The 20,931-nt window shown below is 44.4% G+C and overlaps 1 protein-coding gene across 4 annotated transcripts in view; it reads left to right on the top strand.

Annotated features, from left to right (window-relative positions):
• CG42541 (uncharacterized protein) overlaps positions 1–20,036 on the top strand; it is a 39,082-nt gene extending 19,046 nt beyond the window's left edge. The window contains exons 3-14 of one of the 4 annotated variants that reach the window (NM_001272296.1): positions 17–229; positions 293–707; positions 765–1,094; positions 4,436–5,328; positions 5,633–5,796; positions 6,937–7,504; positions 9,481–9,602; positions 9,673–9,747; positions 10,271–10,425; positions 13,886–13,977; positions 14,499–14,691; positions 14,852–19,149. In NM_001272296.1, coding sequence (NP_001259225.1) covers positions 17–229; positions 293–707; positions 765–1,094; positions 4,436–5,328; positions 5,633–5,796; positions 6,937–7,504; positions 9,481–9,602; positions 9,673–9,747; positions 10,271–10,425; positions 13,886–13,977; positions 14,499–14,691; positions 14,852–15,702 — 4,071 coding nt within the window. In that variant the 3' untranslated portion in view covers positions 15,703–19,149. Of the gene's footprint in view, positions 1–16; positions 230–292; positions 1,095–4,435; positions 5,329–5,632; positions 5,797–6,936; positions 7,505–9,480; positions 9,603–9,672; positions 9,748–10,270; positions 10,426–13,885; positions 13,978–14,498; positions 14,692–14,851 lie in introns of all 4 variants that reach the window. The other 3 variants (NM_001272295.1, NM_001038740.3, NM_206622.4) reach the window with 3 other exon arrangements.
• The last annotated feature ends 895 nt before the right edge of the window (positions 20,037–20,931 follow it).

Below are 20,931 nucleotides of genomic sequence, written 5' to 3'. Positions count from 1 at the left end.
TCCCGCACTTTCCTAGGTGATTCCGCGCCAGAACAGCCCCGTGCAGCCCCAGCGGCAGCGGTACGGTGGCAGCATGCGGAGTCACAGCGGCGGCGACCGCTCCGATCGAAGGGGTCGCACCGAGCGGCAGTACCAGCAGCAGATCCAGAATCATCATCATCATCATCAGCAGCAGCAGCAGCAACAGCAGCAGCATCAGCAGCAGCAGCAACACCAAGGCGCCCAACAGGTGAGATGAGATGTGGCATGTACATGAATTGATGACGATATACTACTGTTTGTATGCCTGCAGCAGCGCGTCTTTCAGTCGCGCAGTCGCAGCGGCAGTGGCAGCAGCGTTGACCTTTATGCGAATCGCAATGTAAGTTTCTCGACCACCACCAACCGGGTCAATTCATTGCGGAGGAATCGCTCGCGAGGATCGCTGACCACTCTGAGTAGCAATGGCTTAAATGCCCTGGGCCTGGGACCCGTGACCCTTGCACCGAATGTCAGCTCGAGCAGCAGTGGCAGCGTCCTGGACTTGACCTTGCCTGGTGGCACTGGCACTGGAACTGTGGACGGAGGTGGCGGCGGCGGTGGTGGCGGAGCTGGATGCGGTGGCCAGAACGTGTATCCTTCGCCCGCAAAGTCAAACCTGAAGCCCGCTCTGAAGGCGACCAACTCGTCGGTGGATCGTGGATGCGCACTCTTCGTTGGAGTCGATGGTGAATTTCATTGCGGTCACATCAAGTACTGTTCCCTGCACCATGACAATTTCGCAGATGGCCTCCAACAGCTCCAGCAGCAGCTCAAGAATCAGCAACTCGGCTCTGGACAGAAACACGTAACTATGGCCTGTTGCGAGTGCGTTTGCGGCAGTGGCAAGGCTGCCCGTTCTGGACCCGATGGCGAGGACAATTGTGGGGCGAACTACCTGAAGGGCTATTCTGGTGGATATATGCTACCACCGACGCCGAAGGGAAAGTCCATCGACAAGACGAGCACCTTCACTTCCGCCGAGCTGGCAGCCTCGAAGAACAAGGATCTGCAGGAGCGACAGGAGCGGCAGGAGAAACGTGGGTCGGTCATCCTCGAAAGGGCCTTCGATTTCGGTGAGTTTTTACAAGATATATGTATATGTATATTTTATGCATAGTTAAAGTATGTGTATGTTTCGAATAGTGGTTTTAAAAACTATAAATTTACATAGCATAAAGGCAAAATTTTAAAATAGAAATGCTCTTTCTTCTTGATTAAGTATCCGCACTGCTTATCGCTTGACAGTGCTGTAAAGCGCAATGAAAAGCGCACGCAATGCAAACCTTTCCCACAGCGGGCCAAAAATAGAAAATCTCGGCCATCTGGATTATCGCCACGGAAATGCAGGCGCTGCAGGGGCTGGCTCTTGATTAGGGAATTAGTCACTGGGTTACTGGGCAGCAAAAACGGGCGGACGAAGTGGACGAAGCCTTTCAAGGAGCATGTCCTGCCACGAAGTGCGCAAGTCGGAAGTGCGTGCCATGGGCGGTGGCCCCAATTGCAGAACGAGCTGCCTGTTTGCATGCTGCACGGCCATCGGCTGGCAGGTTAATTAAGACTGCTGCCTGGACTTGTTTTCCGGGCACAAAGTGACTCTTTACGTTGACAATGACATGGGGCACACTTCGTTCTCCGTGCTTTGTGGTCCATGCTCCGGTTCTCCGGTTCTTCGGCTCTCCAGCTCTCCAGCACTCCGGTTCCCGGGCTGCAGACTCCGGCTAACGAGGCCGCAAGTCACCTGCCAGATCGCAACTTCCTTTTGCCTTGCCATCGTTGCGGTGGCTGCCACATTGATGCAATTGCGGCTGTTTTGTGGCACCTGACAACAAGTTAAGGGACAAGTCCCGAGGAGTTGAGTCCTTTGCGTCCGTCCGTACGAAGCACTTTGGTACTTTGCTCCAGACACTACACTAGCTGACAAATTTGCCATTTTTGTTGAATGCACATTCTACTTGAATTTAGTCCATTTTATTGTACACTCGTTGGTTCATTTTCCAGCTGGCTAGCTAGTGTTTAAAAACTCAACCGTTTTCATTGATGTTAGCCGCAGGTGACGGTAAGTGGAAAAATATTAACCGAATGCCGCCCAAGTTGACATAAAGAAAGCTCTTTAACTTAATTTAATTTGGCTAGAAATCTGCTCAGGGCATTAGCTTCAGCCACTTGACTTTAAAAAGTGTTTTCATTTAATCCGAAAATGTCGTTAAGGAAACTCTGGCAATGGCTGCTTGTGTATATTGCAATCATCTTCTCGAAAATTCAGCTGGAAAATACACTTTAAGTTGAATTTTGTATCTGTGTCAGCCAGCGACGTGCGAATCCACGAAATGCGGATATTGGGCAAATGGATAAAGTAGCCCGAAGGATCTACCCCTTCCATTTGCTGCTGGTAAATGCGCTTTAAACTCGCTTTAAATAATAAAACGGATAAGTCAAGGCCGCACCAAAGAGGCAAAATAAAGAATGGGGCAAAAAAAAAAAAGAAAAAAAAAGGAACGATCCGGAAGGGAGCCCAAAAACGAAAATTAAACATCAACTTAAAAAGTGGCAAATGAAGAGTATAAAGCGAAAAAGGTCCGACATTTACCCGTCGCTTGTCCTGAAGCCTTTTTTCTTTTTTTTTCCCCTCTTTTTTTTGTTGGGGGGGCGAAATGGAGGCGGGCGACACTGACGGGTTACATGGATAATCGGCTCCTTTTTTTGGGTGGTTGTGTGCCTGTTTGTCAGGTGAAGGGATTCCAACTTTAAGATACTTTCTGCCTTTGTCCACTTAATTGCATTGGGTAAACTGTTGAATCGAGCCCCTCGATAAAAGGACCGGCGACTCATTTCTGTAATGGATGGGCGCCTCCTCATGGTGATTAATTTGACTGAATGCGGCTGAAAAAGGTTTGAACCGAAAAGAGCCTCTCGAACGTTATGATTAATCGGCGGGATCAACGGAATTAAATCTGGTTAAAATCATGCCCTCAAATGAACATAGACAAGTGACAAATGCTTCGAATGGCATGCTCATTAATCGAATGATTGAAGAACTGCCAGTGGTCACAATACCGTCTTCCGAAATCCATTTCATAGACACCCCAGCTCTTAGCTACAGTTGCCAAAATTTAAACGATGGCAGCATCATAAAATTCTTAAGCTCTGTCGACGAAGAAATGTGCCACACGCTAATTAAGAGAAAGCACCCAGAAAGTTTCCTAGGCAAACTCGGGGCCGTGAAATTTAATCATAAATATGTTGAAAACAATTTTTATGGCCACCCATTGGACAAGGACGAAATTTTCTGGGTATATTCCTCAGAGAAAATTAAAAAATAATGAGAATGTAGCCTGATGTGCAAATTGTTCACTTTGAAACGCATCCAATTGTTAAACCACATGTTTTGGACATTTCTTATAAACTATTAATTTGAACTGTTGATTATTTGAGTTTCATTTGGTCCTTGATCAAAATTGTTCTCTTTGGCTTTTGAATATTCATAAAATATTCTGTGAAATGCCAAGGCCCACACCATTGTTAGTCGTGACTTTTGAGCGGCAGGACTTCCTTAAATCGAATGAATATTACACTGAGTATTTTTGAGGTCGAGTCTGTTAGCCTGTCATATGTGGCCATATTTTAAGCGATGCTCCGGGTCTAACCGACAATTTTTATGGCGCCCACTGACGCACAAAGAGCCAAAGTTTATTAATTTTTTTTTTTTCTTTTTTCGCCCAGCAACAAAAGGAAACAGCAAAGAAAACTTAAGCTTGGCTATAAACATGTAAACAGAAAGCAAACACACTCACACGCTTGCAAACAGAACAGTCGTTGGGAAATGTCTCGAAAAAAGTTTGCTTTTTGGGTTCTGGCAAAACATTTTCATATTTGACTTCAACTTGGGAAACATAATTCCTGGGGAAGACAGACACACACAATGCAAAGGCGATATAGGAACAGGTGGCACAGGTGGCCCAGGTGTCCCCTGCCCACATTTTTCCCATATAACATAGATAAGGATGAAAAGCGTAGAGGATGTAGGATGTAAGGATGTAAGGCCCAGTGGAACTGGCCACATTAGTTTGGGCCACATTGTTGCGGTTTGTTTCAGTCAACTGGACGATGGAGGGACAATTTTGAAATTAACAGACGACTTGTTACGCTCAACTGCTGAGATTCTGCCATTTTCCCAGCAATTTCCCAAACTATTTTGTGTCAATTTTGCATGAATCTGTAATTGCCTTTGGAATCTTGTTAGATCAATTCAACTTTAGGCTGGATCTGAATTTTAAGGAATACCGAAATGGTAGCAGTAACTATTGTACTGGAGTATTTTATTAACAAAATGGCTTCGCTTTTATTGTAATGAAACTTCCGCCGTTCTATTTACTCTATCCTGATTGCTGCCCGTGGTTCCGGTCCGGGTGCTCAGATGCCAGCTGCGACGAGAGCGACAGCATAAGCAGCAGCACCCACAATCCCGTGCCCTCGCCGGCTCCGCACCAGCTGGCCTACAATGTCCTCAAGCCGATCCTCAAGCAGCCGCAGCAGCAGCAGCAGCAGAAGGCAATGCTGCAGGCGCAACATCAACAGGTAAATGTACAGCAACATCAAGGAGTTACGCAGCAGCAATATCAACAGGCGACGCATCAACAACTGGGCAACCAGCAGCATCAAGTGGTGACCCATCAGCCCCATCAACAGGTAACCCACCAGCAACATCCAGGCGGAGGTGTCCACCAGCAGCACCAAGTGATGGTTGCTCATCAGGCACACGCCCATACACAGGTTAGCAACCAGCAGCCCGTGCTGCAGGTTCAGCTACCGACACCCGGGGTGCACGTGGTGCACCGCCTGCTGCCCACACCGCCCACCCATAGTGGCAAGGGGGCGTACCACACGCGTGAGACGGCCTTGCAGCGGGTGCAACAGCAGAGTGGCTATTACAACCAGGGGCCGAGCACCTCGGCATCTGCATACGGCTATAACCAGGCCATGGAACAACAGCAGATGCAGCAGCAGCTGCACTACGATCCGCATCAGGAGCTGCAGTTCGAGCAGCATCAGCCGCACCAGTCGCATCAGCAGCAGCAGCTGCAGCATCAGCAGCAGCATCAGCTGCAACATCAGCAGCAACATCAGCAGCAGCAGCAGTATCAGCAGCAGCAGCACCAGCAGCAGCAGCATCAGCAGTACGCTGATGACACCGAGCTTGATTACGATACGGAGTGGGAGTTGGATGAGGAACCTGCTCCTCAGATTGTACCGCCACTCACCACCTTCAACGATTTCGTCAATGCGGCTCAAAATCCAACTGGCAGTCGTGTAAGTATCGCTGAAATATTATTATTCACGTACAATTGTTGTTGTTCGATTTATTATTATTATTTATTGCCACAAAGTTTGTTTGCGTAAATGTCTCATATTGATGTCAATCGTTATTGGATTGCGGTCTCATATTCATGCTTGAAGCCAAACAGACACTTTAAAGCTTTAATTAGTTAAATAATTAAATGTGTGTGCTGCAATAAATATTTACATTTCTATAACACAAAGTTATTTTTCAGCGACACCTCTAACCCCATACAACTTGTCTCTTTATTTTTCACCATACCATGACCATTCATAGCAGAGTCTGCGTGCCCAGAAGTCGCCGATTTTGAACAGACGTCGCGCCTCATCTATAGCCGGAAATCTTTTGCACTCGGATTACACGTACACCCGGAATAGCATCGGTGGAGCTCCAATCGACTCCAATGATTTTCAGCGCATTTCGCACAGCAGCAGTGCCAGGTATAGGAATTGACAATTATCGGTTTAAGTTCAATGTTCATGTTTGGTATCGAAGTTCGTTATGTTAATTATTTCATGATTGCGAATCAGTATTCGGCTAAAGTTGTTCGAAGACCAATTTGTGATGACTTTCGACAACTTTTTAACTTTAGTTCCGTGGAAGATTAAGCTGATGATAAAGTAGCTGCAGCTGGGGGCAGAAGTCCTCTTCGAAGGCGTCCAGTCATAAACAAGTAAAAATCATAATTAAAAAGTTTGCAACAATGCCAGGCGGGCGGGCCGGCAGGTGGGTAGAGGATAATGGCCACCCTAATTAGGTGACCCCGACCGCCTAGAGCCTTCAACTGTGACCTCTCGTCGCCACCCTGTGGGCCAACAGTTGTTGGCCATTGTCTTTGGCTTCCCAGCGCGACCTTGGCCCAATGGTTTTTTTTTTATGTTCAAAATGGAAATTGTGCTGGTTTTAATGCCAAATGGCTTTTCAAATGCTTCACGCTTTATTCCATTCACAATTCACTAGCAAATGGCTTGTGAGAGCTTCAGACACAATTGCATTTAACTTAAAAAAAAATAAAAACAAGTGCACTTTAGCAACATTCCATTCCCGAAAAGAGGAATTTTTTAATGAGTTCACAGTTTGCCACATCTATCGCTTCCCGCCAGCAAAGCCAGAAGTTTCCATGAAAATCTTAAAGTCAGTCGCCTTTTTTTTTTTGCAATTTAAGAGGTATTTGCTATTGCTGAATGAGGCATCAGCTTTTGGGGTACGTCTACTGCTGTTTGATCCAAGTACCATCGTGTATGACCTTTCTGAATTTAATGGGAGTTTAATTTTTCTCGCTGAATATTCGCTGTGCGCCCTAATTGGGCTAATTACGCTAAAAGCCAGCGAGTCTGGGGCAATTTTCAATCAGTTTTCATCAAGCTCGCTGCTAAGTTGCCTAATTATGAGCTGAAACGCAATTAACCTTAGGCCAAGCCATGACCATTGAATCACATACTGCGTATGCAGGTATACACCGAGGGCAATTATCATTTTCGAACTTAAATCTATAGTTAAGCTACTCAAATAACTCAGTACCCAATGGGGAACAAGAGCAATTATTTGCAATTAACATTTGTATTTCTTGCTGCTTCCAGGGATCGCATGTCACTAGCCGGAGTCCTGACCTTTCAGCAGGCCATATCTGGAGCTGTGTCACCACAGTATGGCACAGTGGGATCGCTAAATTCCCAGGTACCCGCTACCGGTGAAGCCGGAAAGCCGGGAATTGTGGGATCCGATGGCATTGGCGGTGGCGGTGGCGGTTTACCTGGCGGATCTTCACACAACTTAAATTTGACGGTGGGCCTGGGGTTTCTCGGTGGTTCCAGCACCACTTTGGCTGCTGTCGCCGAGGTGACTAGTGGACCGGATGGCAATGGCGACTCCACCGACTCCCCATCTCCGGTCTCCATGATTCCCAGCAATCAGCAAAAGCAGCAGCAGCAACTGTTGCAGTTGCAACTGCAGCAGGAGCAACAGCATCTGCCCACCCATTTGCCCATGAAGCGGGAACGAGGCGTAGGCGAGTCCTCGGGGGCCAGCACATCCGGCACCGCCATCGCCGAACTGGCCTCCTCCGTCGTCCTGGCCACCCAGTCCGGCAAGCCGATGACGGAGCGACAACGCTTAAGGACATCCAGCATGCCGGCGGAGAGTAGAAGGGTGAGTAATATTCCAAAGTAGCTACAACACTTAGCAGACAATATAATTATATTTCTGACAAATGACTTATAAACAAGTAGTATTTAAACTCAATCGTCGGATGCGATATAAAACATTCAAGTCACGATTATCCCAAGCTTCCACAAAACTGGCCAGTCATGGAAACTATTTATTTTTTGCTCAAATTCAGCAAATGGCAATTGCATAGTCCAATTCAGTCAGTCCAGCCAGGCAAGCTCATGGGGATTATCGCAACGACATGGGACGACAAGTAATTGAAACTCGGACCGGGGAACAAAAGTCGTTTAAGGACAGCCATTAGCACTCCACACTCAGCGCTGAAATATGCTTAATAGTCGAAAGAAAAGCTTGATCTGTGCTCCAGACGAACAAACCGAAGATTACACATGTATCAGGGGGAGTCTACTTCTGTGTGGCTGTGCGACTCGGCCAAGTTTGCAGCATTCAGCATGAGTAAGCATTTGATACATGGCTCTGCTCTTGGCCATCCCGCTCCCGGGTCATTGGCTGCCTGAGCTTTTTTTTTCGGGCCTGGCTGCCAAGCTTATCAGGCCCCCAACTGCCAACGACCATCCCCCTGGTGGCCAGATCCAGGCCCACTTGTGTCTTGTGTCTTCATGTATCGTTTTTGGCACACTTGAAAAATCGCAACAATCAGCTGGCAAGTTGAGTGCACTTCCACCATATATATACATATATATATACTATGTATATAGACATTTTGTGTATCCAGGCATTCCCTAGACGCTGAAAATAGTTTCACTGAACAAAAAACTGATTTCAATCATTTCCACATTTGCAAAATGACTCACGCCATTTGGTTTGGACATTTTTTTTGTCACTTCCGAGCTCTATAAATATTCAATAAGGTGCATAAAGGTCGACTCATCCAGTTGTCCCTTTGGCTGTGTGCCATTATTGTGGATTTATGGCTGCGGTGGCGGCCGTGGGCTTCATAATCCCCACGCTTCCTCGGCCGAGGACTTGCACTTGTCTAGTCGGTGCAGCTAATGTAATTAGTTTGTGAAATTACTCGAGTGAAAATTGTGCAACGCGTGCTGCGCAAACTACGTGCCACCTGGAATATCTGCACCTGCCATTGTCGCAAGGGACTCAAAGCGGCAAGAAAGTGGGCCAACCGGGGGTCATTGACCCGAAGTTTTCACATTTTCCGGCACAGAACCTTATACAGAGATGCGCCGTCTGGAAATTGCAATTTCTCTTCAATGGGCGCTGGTTGCAATCAAAGTGAGCGGGAAAACCTTCAAATGGTATCAATGGCAAGCACATTGCACATTGATGGGTCGCACCGGCGAAATGACGGGTATTTTTTGCCCAGAGTCCGGGGCTCAGCATTAAATGCCTAATAGTGTCAAGTGTGCGTCGCACTCGACACCAAACAAAAAAAAAGAGCAAACTTGTCGACTGCAGGCCCACATCCATTCACACTTCACTGCTACTTCCGTCGCCTGCAAGCAAACAAAAAAAAAAGGAATAAAACCAGAAAGGCTGAAACCCCCAAGGGAGCCGAAAAAGTGCAGAAACTTTTGTGCCACCATTGCCCAAAAGGCCAACCGCAAATATGTGTGTCCCGTAAGCCCATCGGGGGCAACCGCCCTGCAATTGGCAGGAAACAGGAGCCGGTACTTTGTGCTCGCTACTCGTTTCGGGCCCAAAACTGCTGGAGGTGTCTTAAATTCGACGTATGTTTTCCATTTGTAAAGGCTTAAGAGATATAAAATATCTGTGCAGGGGCATCAGTTGTGGGCTTTATGGTACTTATCATTATAAAATGTAATTGAAAAATGCTTGTACGCTTTGTCAACGGCGCGTATGCGCTATTTTTATGCGTGTAACATTGCGTATACGCCTAGGATGCAGGACACATGACGTATGCGTTATTTTGTAAATGTTATCATTCTTTTTGAATTTTACTATTTTCTTTTACTTTGCAGCCCCGCCTGGCGGAGATGCGACGTTCGGCCATCCATGCCGGTGATCCGGACATGACCTACTACCGTCTGCGAAGCTTCAGCATCACCTCCCATGGCATCTGCAATTTGGGCGATTCCCTGAGGCAAGTTCCTAAAGCCCTGATACTTTTGTCAGCCATTTATTATTCTTCTTTTTGTATTTTCCTGGAACAGAAGCCGCAGGTCACGTTCGATCAACTCCGTGACTTCCACCGGCACCTCAAACAGCGGCGTGGATCGACACAATAGGTGAGTTCAATGTTCAAATGTTCAGTGTTCAAATGTTCAGTGTTCGGCGAACAAAAGTGGCTGGCTGGCAATAAATTGTTTATGAAATGACAGTTCACATGGCGACAACAATGCGAAACGTGCGGCATTTTCGCGTCTATATAGACTGACTAATTTCATACAATTTCCACACCAAACACTTTCCGCTGCCATTAACAACGGCATCTTGGAGTCTGGAGTTTGGGGACGGGTAACCCAAGATGGGGATGAATCGTAACAATGCCAAAGCGTTTTCCATCTCATTGACGAGGAAAACGACGCCTTCTCCGAACAGTGACAACAATCCCATTAATTGGTATTTTACTTATTGTTTTGCTATTGATTTTTTTTTAACTCTGTTACTCCATTTGATAGTTCAGAAGATTAGTTATCATATAAATATGTATATATTCATTTTGATTTCGATTGCATACGTATGAGGTTGGCCCACTGTGCCTCGCTGATTCGCTTATTAATGTTATTCGTATTGCCTGTATCTTCGTAGCAACGCATCGGGGGCATCGGGCGAAGTCATCGACGGGGATCCCAATGTTCCAGCCTACAAAATTGCCATGCTCGGCGCCTCCGGAGTGGGCAAGACCACACTGACTTACCAGTTCACCACTTCCGATTACATATGCGCCTACGACCTGAGTCTCGGTAAGTCGGTGTACGAAATTCATTTTTTACCAGGCTCTTTTCCAATTGTAACCAAATAATCAAATATCAAATGAATGCTTAGTTCTTGTAGTTATTTTATTAGAAACTGTTCAGGTTAAGCAACGCATATGAAATGCGTAAATTGTATAAAATTTATAAGTGAATCACGTACCTATGTAAATGGCTATCTAAGTTTGGATAAATTTCGAAAAAGTACTTTTCGTCCACGTTAGGCAATATAATTGAAAATGGAGTCGCCCTTGCAGAATCCCCTCCGCTGGCGCTCCACTACGCGGCTTTTAATCAAACACATTTGCATTTTAATTATGGCACAAAGTCATAAAATATGAAAACCGCCGGCGCTAATTTCATTAACTTTCGCGACCATATCACCGGATCCTGGAGTGTGGAAACGCTAGAGAACATGGCCAAGTTGGCTGCCAACCACTTTAATAGCGGCTTTGGAGCTTTTAAGTGGATTTTCACAGTGAAGTGGAGAAGGATTTCCACTGCCAACGGCTTAGTGTCCCGCTTCTCGTCCAGAAAATCGCATTAGTCGCAAATAGACTGGGATGCAGTGTTTTTCCGTCTCTTCCCTCTGAAGTCAGCATTTGGCATTTGGCATGGCTTGTTATTGTTACTACCAAGAACGATGCAAGGCAATGCATATCAAGCGTATTAGGGAAACTGCAGTGACTTAAAAGTCTCTAGTCTTACCTTAGTTCAGTTTTCCAAGTGCCATACGGGCATGGCATGGATAAGCTGTGCTCAAAGCCGGAAAACTCTTACTTTTGTTTTTTTGTCTACCAGGGTCTGGCGAAAATTGACATAATTAGTCGGGCCAAAAGATGCTAGTGCATCCGCTCCGAAGTCGAATTAATTGAATTGTGCCACTATCGAATTACCTTTTGAGCAGCGGACTTTAATGGACCACACTTGTGTTCTGGCACTGAGTTAATTACGTCTGGGTTGCTGGAAGCTCAACGGCTTGAGTTCTGGCTGGAGTAATAAGATCATGGCGAAAGTTGCCGAAACCCAATATTTCATTAGCAGCGGATAATTTCTGCTGCAAGTGACGCAACATGTGTGTGTCGCCGTGCAGCAACAGTTGCCAGCGGATGATTTCTGGTCAGGCGGCAAGCGCATGCATGCGATTTGGATATTCTATATTAATGAAGTACGACGTACTTATATCATTGTCATCAACTTCATTGTACTTTCCTGTGCAATACGGGCTACGATTGCTCACTGTTCGTCTCACTGGCATTTGAAGCTGGACAAGGCCCAAAGGGCCGAAAAGTGGCATTGCCATGGTCGTTTGTGCAGGATTGTGTGTGGTGGAGATAATAAAACTGGGAAGAACTTTAATTAGTCCACAAGGAGGGGCGAACTTTATGACAATTGTGTGTGCGAGTGTGTGTGTGTGTGTGTGTGCGAGTGTGTGTGCGTGTGTGTGTGTGTGTGCTGGGGGTCTTTGAACTTTTGGTTGCCAACCATTGTTGGCAATTACCATAGATGAGTTGTCATACGGACTGGTTTCTAGCTTGCCAGCTGCACTGCTTCCACTGCTTGCACTGCTTGAGGGCTGCGTGTGTGGCTTCGATACTCGAATGCTTTCCTGCACATCACACGCAAATTGCTATGTGCTTTTGCGTGTGGGCGTCATCTTAGCCATATTCCGCTAATGGCTGCCAGGATTGCATGACCACAGAAATCTGTGGGCGGCGGAACTGCTTTGGACACGCCCTCGAAAGCAGATGGTAAATTTATTACCATGCCATGTGTCCGTTTCGAGTAAATCTATGTGGGCTCTGATTTTGGAAAATCGCCCTGATTTCAGTTACATTTATGCCAACCACTGTTGTAGAGCAACACTATAAAACACACCTTTTGAACACAACTGTACCCAAAACTGTACCTGTGGCATCTAAACGAAAATAGACTACAGTCTATATTTGACTTGTTCTAGAAAGCCCTAATAATCCTCAGCCATTTCAGACACAGCACTTATTTTAGCCATCAGTGGCTAATAATACACGCCCCGAAAATGTTTCGCTTTTATGGGCGGCCAGCGCGTGTAATCTCACCAAAATCGCATGGTGCTTTCCCTGCTTTTCCCTGCTTTTCCCCGCTTTCCGTTGGCTTGTTTGCACAGGCGTTTGGATAATTGCATTGCAATGACTCGCGGTTGCCGTTCGCCGTTCGCCTTTTGCCGCCCGCCCCCCAATTGCATAGCTAATCGGCTAAGCCGTCGAAGGACCCAAGTTCACGTTGAAAGGAAGAAGGGGGCTTCTTCGGCCACCGACAATGGCAATACAGCACGTTTGCTTTTTCTATTCAATTTGTGCGGCAACGCCCACGCATGGTAAATTACATGCAACATGCAAATTAAGCTGCGAAGTGTTTGGGCTTTTTTGTTTCTAGTCATTTAAACATTTCACCATTTGGATGCAGGAGGTCGAATGGCGTCTAAATATTTGCCACAGCTGAATGCAAACAGAGTCGGACGCAAACTGCAGTCATCGTCTGCTCCTGCAACTTCTACCCAGCTCCTTTCGTCCTTTTCCGCTGCTCTAGCCAACCAAGCTGCCCCTTCATCCTGCTGGCTTGTGTCAAGCTGCTGACAAAGCGTTCATGGGGAGGCGGTCCTCGTACACTGACAAAAATCGTACCGAATTGGAGTTTTTAGAAAAAGAAAGATGTAACGATGTTACACGATGTACGTTTTTACCTGTGTGACGCTTTTTAGCCAAACCAATTAAATAAAAAAAAAAACCGTATTTCTACCGTTTACATTGAAAATATTAGTTTAAATAAGGAAATTTCCAATTGTTTAATATAGGATATAATTTTCTGGCAGTGTTGCAGTGTGACGTAGCACTTTCCGTGTGCTCCAATGGGACAAAAAGGCTTTACGGCTCCAGAGTAGCGAATACGGAGCACCGAGGGTCAGTTCCCAGTTGCCAACACCCAGTGGCCTCCACTCCAAGTTCACTGTCTGCGTCCTTTTCCACGTTTCATGGCTGGGCTAAAAAACAAAAACAAAAAACAAGTCAATGTGGACAGAGAAAGGGGAGCGTCAATTGCGACATTAACTTGCTGGGCAAATAAAATCACTTTGATTACGGTTTTATGGGCGCCACGCCCCTCAAACGCCCATTGCAATGGTTGTCGCCACCCCCTTGCCCACACTTGGTGCAATTTGATCGATTTAAGACCCTAGAACTGCATTCGAGTACTTGTTATTTTGATTTCCGTAAAAACATTCAGAGCTCAGGGCTTCCTTTCATTTTTTGCTTTTGGTCAATGTAAATGCACTCCTCGAAATAGACGCTTAACCACTTGCACTTCACGTTGGTTGCTTTCTTATATTGTAATATAATTTCCAATTAGTTTTTGTATGCCCATTAAGCATAGCGAAAATTCATCATTTTCATTTTATATATATACACTTTTTTAGATGATGACTACGGACAGAAGACGGTGTCGGTGCTGGTCGATAACATTGAGACGGATTTGGAGATTATTGATCATCCCGCATGCGAGATGTCGGTGAGTACCGATTCGCCTGAAAACTAGGCGAAGGGAATTTTTCCGTTTTCCGATTTTTCCGATTTTCCCAGTCTGGTTAAGTGGATCAAGCTGTTGACTTACACCCATCTGCCACTGACACATTTGCCAAATCATTCATTTAAACTTTGTCGGCCGTCACTTTAAAGGAGAAACAATGTGATGGCATAGGAATAAGCACATTGACATCGAAGTATTGCAAATTACAAAGCGAATTGCAACTGCAATTTGCAAATATTCAACACAAAACCATTTGCAATTTTCGGTTACCCATGTGCGATTTCATAAGTCTGGACTTAGAGAAGCTTTAGGTCTTTAGGTCCGAGCAAGGTCAGGCGTCTCAGCTGTAACAACGTGAACTTTTCCACCCCTTTTGGGCTCCATCCACCCAGCTCGTCGTCAGGCAGCTTGAAATTTCATTTGAACGATTTTTGTAGCCTACTTTTCTGCGCCATATGGCTCATCTATTATTTTTCCACCACAAAATTGATTCTCGCCTGCAGACGGAGGCCTTCTGCGCCACCTACAACATCGACCTCTTCGTGGTGGTCTACTCTGTGATAGATCGAAACACTTTCGCAGCAGCCGAGCGTGTCCTGCAGTATCTCAAGGAGAACGAGATGCTCTTGTCCCGCGGAGCCATCCTGGTGGCCAACAAAACGGATCTGCAGCGACACCGAGTTGTCACCCGTCAGAGTAAGCAATCTATTCAATTCTTGTATGTTGATTGTTCGAATTAAAGCACAGCCATTTTTTTCATTTGTAAAACGACATTGCAAGAACATATTCTATACTATTTAAATGAGGGCTAAGAACTAATCCAGTTGGTCACACACCACCAATTCTCCAATTTCAGTGGGTCGCAAGGTGGCCAAGGAAATAGCGTGCAAGTTTATCGAGACGTCCTCGGGACTGGATCACAATGTGGACGAGCTGCTGGTCGGCATTGTGGCCCAGGTGAAACTCAATCCGCAGCGTTTGCGATTGCTAACGGAATTGGAACTGCAGCGCCTGAATCTGCAGAGTACCATCCAGAAGCACCGTGGAATGCACCTGCAGACGCGTCGGATGGTCCGCCAAATGAGCGTTTGCCAGGGCGACGAGGAGATCTTCGATGGCGGATTGCCGGAGGGGCTGCAGAACGGCGAGGCCAACGATGATCCGGACGGAGTGCCTAGCACATCGAAGGCCAGCCGGTCGCGGATCGAGAATCCCAACCGCAAGCCCTTAAACCTGGAAAGCATATTGAAGATGGGCGAAAGCGAGGTGGACGAGGATGAGGATGTGGTCAAGTCGTCGCAGCTGAGCAAATTCAATATGCTGGCGGCCTCCATACGTCATCGTCGTCCATTCCGCAAGCGTCGCTCGTTCGACGGCGGCGTTACCACGTCTGCAGCCGCGGATGCAGCCGCCGAACTGCAGCGGCGCTATCAACTCCGGGCCATGGATGATCTGCAGCTGGAGGGACGACTGGCAGGAGCGACGGAGGAGCGGTTCGGGGAGAGAAGTGGACTGGCCGACAGCGATGACGAGGAGGACGGTGAGGACATAGTGAACGGAGGACACCGGAATGCCTGCAACCGCAAGGTGGTCAAGAAACTAACCGCCCGCACCAAGGTATTCATCTCGTCGGTGCTGCGCTTCAAGAAGGCCATCAGCCTCAAGCGGCGCAACTCATCCAGCTGCAGTGATCTCTTCGTGATCTAAACGTTTGGCGGCGGCAGCATAGGAAGTAGGAAGCATAGACTGAATGTACATAAATGGAGTATAGATGGAGGCGAAGTAGGAGCATAGATATGGAAGCGAAAACGGAAACGCAACCGAAACCGGAACCGGAACCATCCAGACCAGTAGATCCAGAGATCAAAACAAGCACAACGAAACAGCAGCGCAAACCGAAGTGGAGTCGAACACGGAAGTGCAGGAGTACAGGAGGGGTCAACTTATGAGGAAGTTTCCAGTTGCATATTCCATAAAAACTACAGGGACAATTTCTGTTTGATTGGCCAACGGACGTTTGCAGATTCAGTGCTATAGTTTATGCACAGATTTTGATGGCAACTGCGACTCGTCGGGCGATGGCAAGCAATATGAAGTTCTGGGCCAACAAATTTCTAGAAACTTATAATCACTTGAAATGGCATTTAAAAGTGTGGTCTAGTTATCCGTGCCCGTGCGACTTGCGGACTGAAAATATATTGTAGACAAACTTTGGAAACATATGTAAGCGATATTAAGCATCTAGAAAGTTTTGAACAGGCTAATAGCATAACATTCAAAATAAAAAGCAAAAGACATACCCTTTTACCACGAACCCAACCGGTAGGTGGCGCTGCAAATGCGGACAATAATTTTCTTACAAAAAATATTGATCAGCAAATTTTACAAAATCGAAAATCCAAAATCGAAAAAAAAGGATTAAGCAAGTTATATGCAAATACAAATCGAATCGTATCCGCTTAAAAACAAAATGAAAAATGCAGCTAAAATGAAAAAAAAAAAAAACATAAACAGACTTCTGCTTTGTTTGAGTGGCACATACATACATACTCGTGGAAACAGGAAAAACCGCAATTGCAATATACATACGACATACATAATATGTATGTAGAAATACAGGGCAAGGAATTGCACTCTATTTTGTTATGTCGTATTTGTGGTTTCTAGTTATGATTAATCGCGTGGTTTCTGACAAGTTTCAAACAAATAATTAATTGACTTTATAGCATAATGCATATATGGCAAAAGGCGTTGAGTAATATGGTGAAATTATGAAAACGTTTTTTGTTGTTGTTTTTTTTTCCAACCAATGAACATGACACACATATGATGTATTGTATGTATGTAGACAGGAATTCTGGCAAACCAATTGAAGCCAAAAAGAGCAGTATGAAATAGTCCAAACACTTGTGCAATCTTTACATCCTTTTTATTTTAGAGTGGCATAATGCCAATGGTCCAACTTAATGGCTCAACTATTAACGCACTTTTTTACCCTCTTTTGTGATAGTCTTATAGTTGCTTCTTTACCAAAAAAAAAAAAATAAACCTTCCACCAACAATGTAGGCATTAATATATTTTTCCTATATTAACTGCAATTTACAATAAAGCAATTTGAGAGCTTTTTGTAAGATGCGCACCCTTGGAACTGCTGCTCGTTTGGCTATTGCTGAACAATACATATACATATATTGATACATGAAAAAGAAATAATTGTCTAGCGCCGAGTTTTTTTAAAGATAAAAAACAATTTTTTTGCGCGTCTTTGATCAAGAATAGGCAAATAAGTATTTTACACTTCTAAATGTCGTGTGGTAAGAATACCGAAAATACACAGAAACCACCAGCACTACATAAAGTACACATATAAGAAAAAAAAAAACAACAGCAGATATCATCTGAACAATGAAACAAAGAGTTACAGCAAATGGCGCCCGAACAGGGATTTGGCCGCTTACTACAATATATATACAAAACACAGAATATTCAATATTAATAGCTTATGAATGCTACCAAGCGACCGCATAACGCGAAATCAGAGGAAAAGAGCAACTATTAATGCCAAATCTTCAATGACATCTGAGGTGGAGAAGAAGTACCTCCAATGACCCCTAAGTTTTTCCAATTGCTTTTGTAATTCCAAATTCCGTCGGTCGTTGGAATGCGAGCCACTCAGGCAAAAACCATAATGAGCTTAACCAAAGCCTGCAATACTGTCTTCGAATGGAATAGGCACGAAATAATGTATACAATTGCTGCTTTTGGAAATTTCTTAGCGACTACTATCGCAAACTAAGAAATATAGCATATAGCACATGGAATATCGACCAAGCGACGCGGTTTTCACAATAATTTAGTTTTACCTGGTTTTTGCATTTTTGGTTCAACTTTTTAAATTGTTTCTACCTTTTGTTCTAGGTGAATACAAACTGTTAAGTATATTAACTGCATTTTGACAGCTGCTTAAATTATTTACTTGCCTTATTAGTTTTGTTGTTAAGCTCTTTCAACTCACTTTGTAATAGCTGGCAAAGTTTTTGGTAGGAAAGGCGGTCTTTAAAAACCGAATACAAAAGAAAAGAAAACAAAGAAAATAAGTCATACATTCCAACATTATTTTTTGGGCTGTCCGCACAAGCGGCAGCAACAACAACAAGTAACTTAGGTACACAAAGTCAAGAACAAGAAAACTTAAACAAATTGAAATACAAAAAAAAAAAAAAACAAAAAAAAGAACACACTCAACTCAGCCACAAGAACTCCCCCTGCTCACTCCTCACTTCTCACTCCTGTCAAACAATTGAAAAATATGGAAAATGCTGGCAAGGAATGGAGGAAGAATTGTATTGCTCAAAACGAGAAGCAAGACATTGGACGAATTTCGAGGGGGAATGAGACGGTGACTTATGTGCCATCTAACTAAGTACTTGGCCAGACTTGATCGGAGCTTCCAGTTAACGGGAGCGCTAGAAATGGCAAAAACAAAAAATGGAAAAAAGGCAAAAAAAAAAACACATTGAACGGAACAACGAATCGTGAATGACCTAAGTTGGAGATTAAGTGCAAGTGAAGCGAATGCGTATGACACCACATCTAATATCCAAGTCAGTTTCGTCAACTCCCATCTGACATGAACCTCTTTCGACCATAACTCCAACGAAATGACTGTGCTGAACTCAGCTGAAAGTCCAGTGGCCAAGAGGCTTAGCGAGTATATATTTAACTGGATCAGATTTAATGGGGCATCGAATTCGATTCGTGGTGGGGCAACAGAAACTGGACATAAGCTGGGTCAAGGGGAGGAACCCTGGACAAGGATCTGGGCACACTCACTCTAGCGGACAGGAATCACTACGGAACTTCACCCACTACTACCTACTACTTCAAAATCGAGACTGATTTTACTGCTTACCCCCTGCCTCCATCACCCCCCCCCCCCCACCACCACTCACCAACCACAAGAGCACACAAACAAAGTGTAATACATACAAAGTACATACAATACATACCGGAAACGGAAGAATATCAGAATATCAACCTGACAATCTGAACTTCAACTTTCATAACCTATTTCGCGTACACTATCGACAACACGATAATTTAAGAATACATTTACAAGTTATAGAACCTATCGGTTGGATAGGGTCGAATATACAAAACTACTTGAATACAAATATATATATATATATATATCTTATATAATTATATACCCCTATTATATACATATATGTATACAAAATATATACGATGAAATATTTACACACAAGTTTTACTCCGTGCCATTTGAGTGCGATAAGTTAAGTTAAACCAAACTTTATACGAATTTCGGACAAGTTCAGCGGCATTTTTATGGGAATCCATTTGACTAATGGTTAACTTGTTCTTATATATCATTTAAGTGTGATACGCGAACGGAGATTTAGTTATAGAAAGCCAACTGGTGCTCCCTACAATCCTGTCATTTATTTCTTGATCATCCCCCAACCCACTTTCACTCCGTTCGAATCAAATCAAAAATTTAACAAAAACAAAAAAAAAAATAAAAATATGTTCCCAAATAGTGTCATTTTTTCCTTACAAAATTGTTTACAAATCAAAAGACGCTGTAGTTGTTTCTTTTATACACGAATATACACTATGAATACTTGAGATTTTTTGATGTACGTTAAACATTTATGATATGTGTGTGTTTGCAAGAACCTCTATTTGTAATTGATATCCATATATATATGTATATATATCTATATATATATATATATATATATGTGCATATATATATATAGAACGACAATTTGCTCTTCTCCCGTCTTAATTCCGAGTGATTTTGAAGTTTCCAAGCAAAGCAATTGGTTTAGGTGAGCAAAGGCAAAGATGGTTCCACGTGGAATATATTGTAGAATACATATATGGAAACCACGATTTAGTACGTATGCGTAAGCATTTGTAATTCATATTTTTTTTGCGAGAAAACCTTCATTCAATCAAATTGAATGGGCACTTTTAACCATAAATAAATATTTTACTCTATGTGTAATTAATTACATCTTGTATGGCGGCATTAACCGCCCGTATTTCAATTGGGGGAAAGTGGGAACATGGCCAACAGTCCCGGGCAATTAAGGCCAAAGGGATTACGGATTCGATCCGTACCCATCACGCATCCGGCCACATAACTGCAACGCATAGTTTCCAATTAAAAGTTACTCCAACCCGGAATTTGACAAATGGTCCGGCACTTAATCAACGCAGCACCAGCACCTCGACCTCCAAAAAATGCTGTTTTCTGCGGCTTAGTCGGGATTCCCCAGCTGAAAGTTATGCCCAGAGGACCAAGGGCGAAAGTGGGTCCCATAAATGACTAATCAAAATGCCAGCGATGCCGAGACCTCCGGAAAGTGAAGGAGAATAAAAACATGGATAATGGTTGGCTGGAACATTAATTATGCTGCTTCGATGGTGGCTATCCTTTATATGCTTACACTTATATAGGAAACGGAACTCAAAGTGCCGTAGTCATCGCTGGCCCAGGAAAAAGGAGTACCTTTTACTTGTAATTAAGTCCCAGATTAGTTACACGGAATGCGAGTCGAATTTGTGGTAACCGTAGCTACGTTTTAGTGACTCTAAACTATTTCATTTATTGTTGCCCCTTCTATCTTTTATCTAATATTTTCCCCATTTGTGTTGCCCCACAGTTTTGTGAATCATTGTCAAATACATAAACTCGTGCTTTAAATCTCAAATGCAACTCCTGTGACTTGTGGTGAACTTGGGTTCTGACCATGGCCAGCTTTATATTGTATATATCTTGTCAACTTCTGTTGGCCTGCGGCTAAGTCCACAGTTCCACGCAGTGCAGCTGGAATTTCGATGCAAATTAATTCGGATCAAAGTGAAGGCCCTGGAACGGGAAACGTGCCACAGGTGCGAAAACA

Source organism: Drosophila melanogaster, chromosome X, assembly GCF_000001215.4.
Source record: "Drosophila melanogaster chromosome X".
In the NCBI taxonomy this organism is placed as follows: Eukaryota; Metazoa; Arthropoda; class Insecta; order Diptera; family Drosophilidae; genus Drosophila; species Drosophila melanogaster.
Note: the sequence above shows the minus strand (reverse complement) of the source record. Positions and strands in the feature narration are given on the sequence as shown.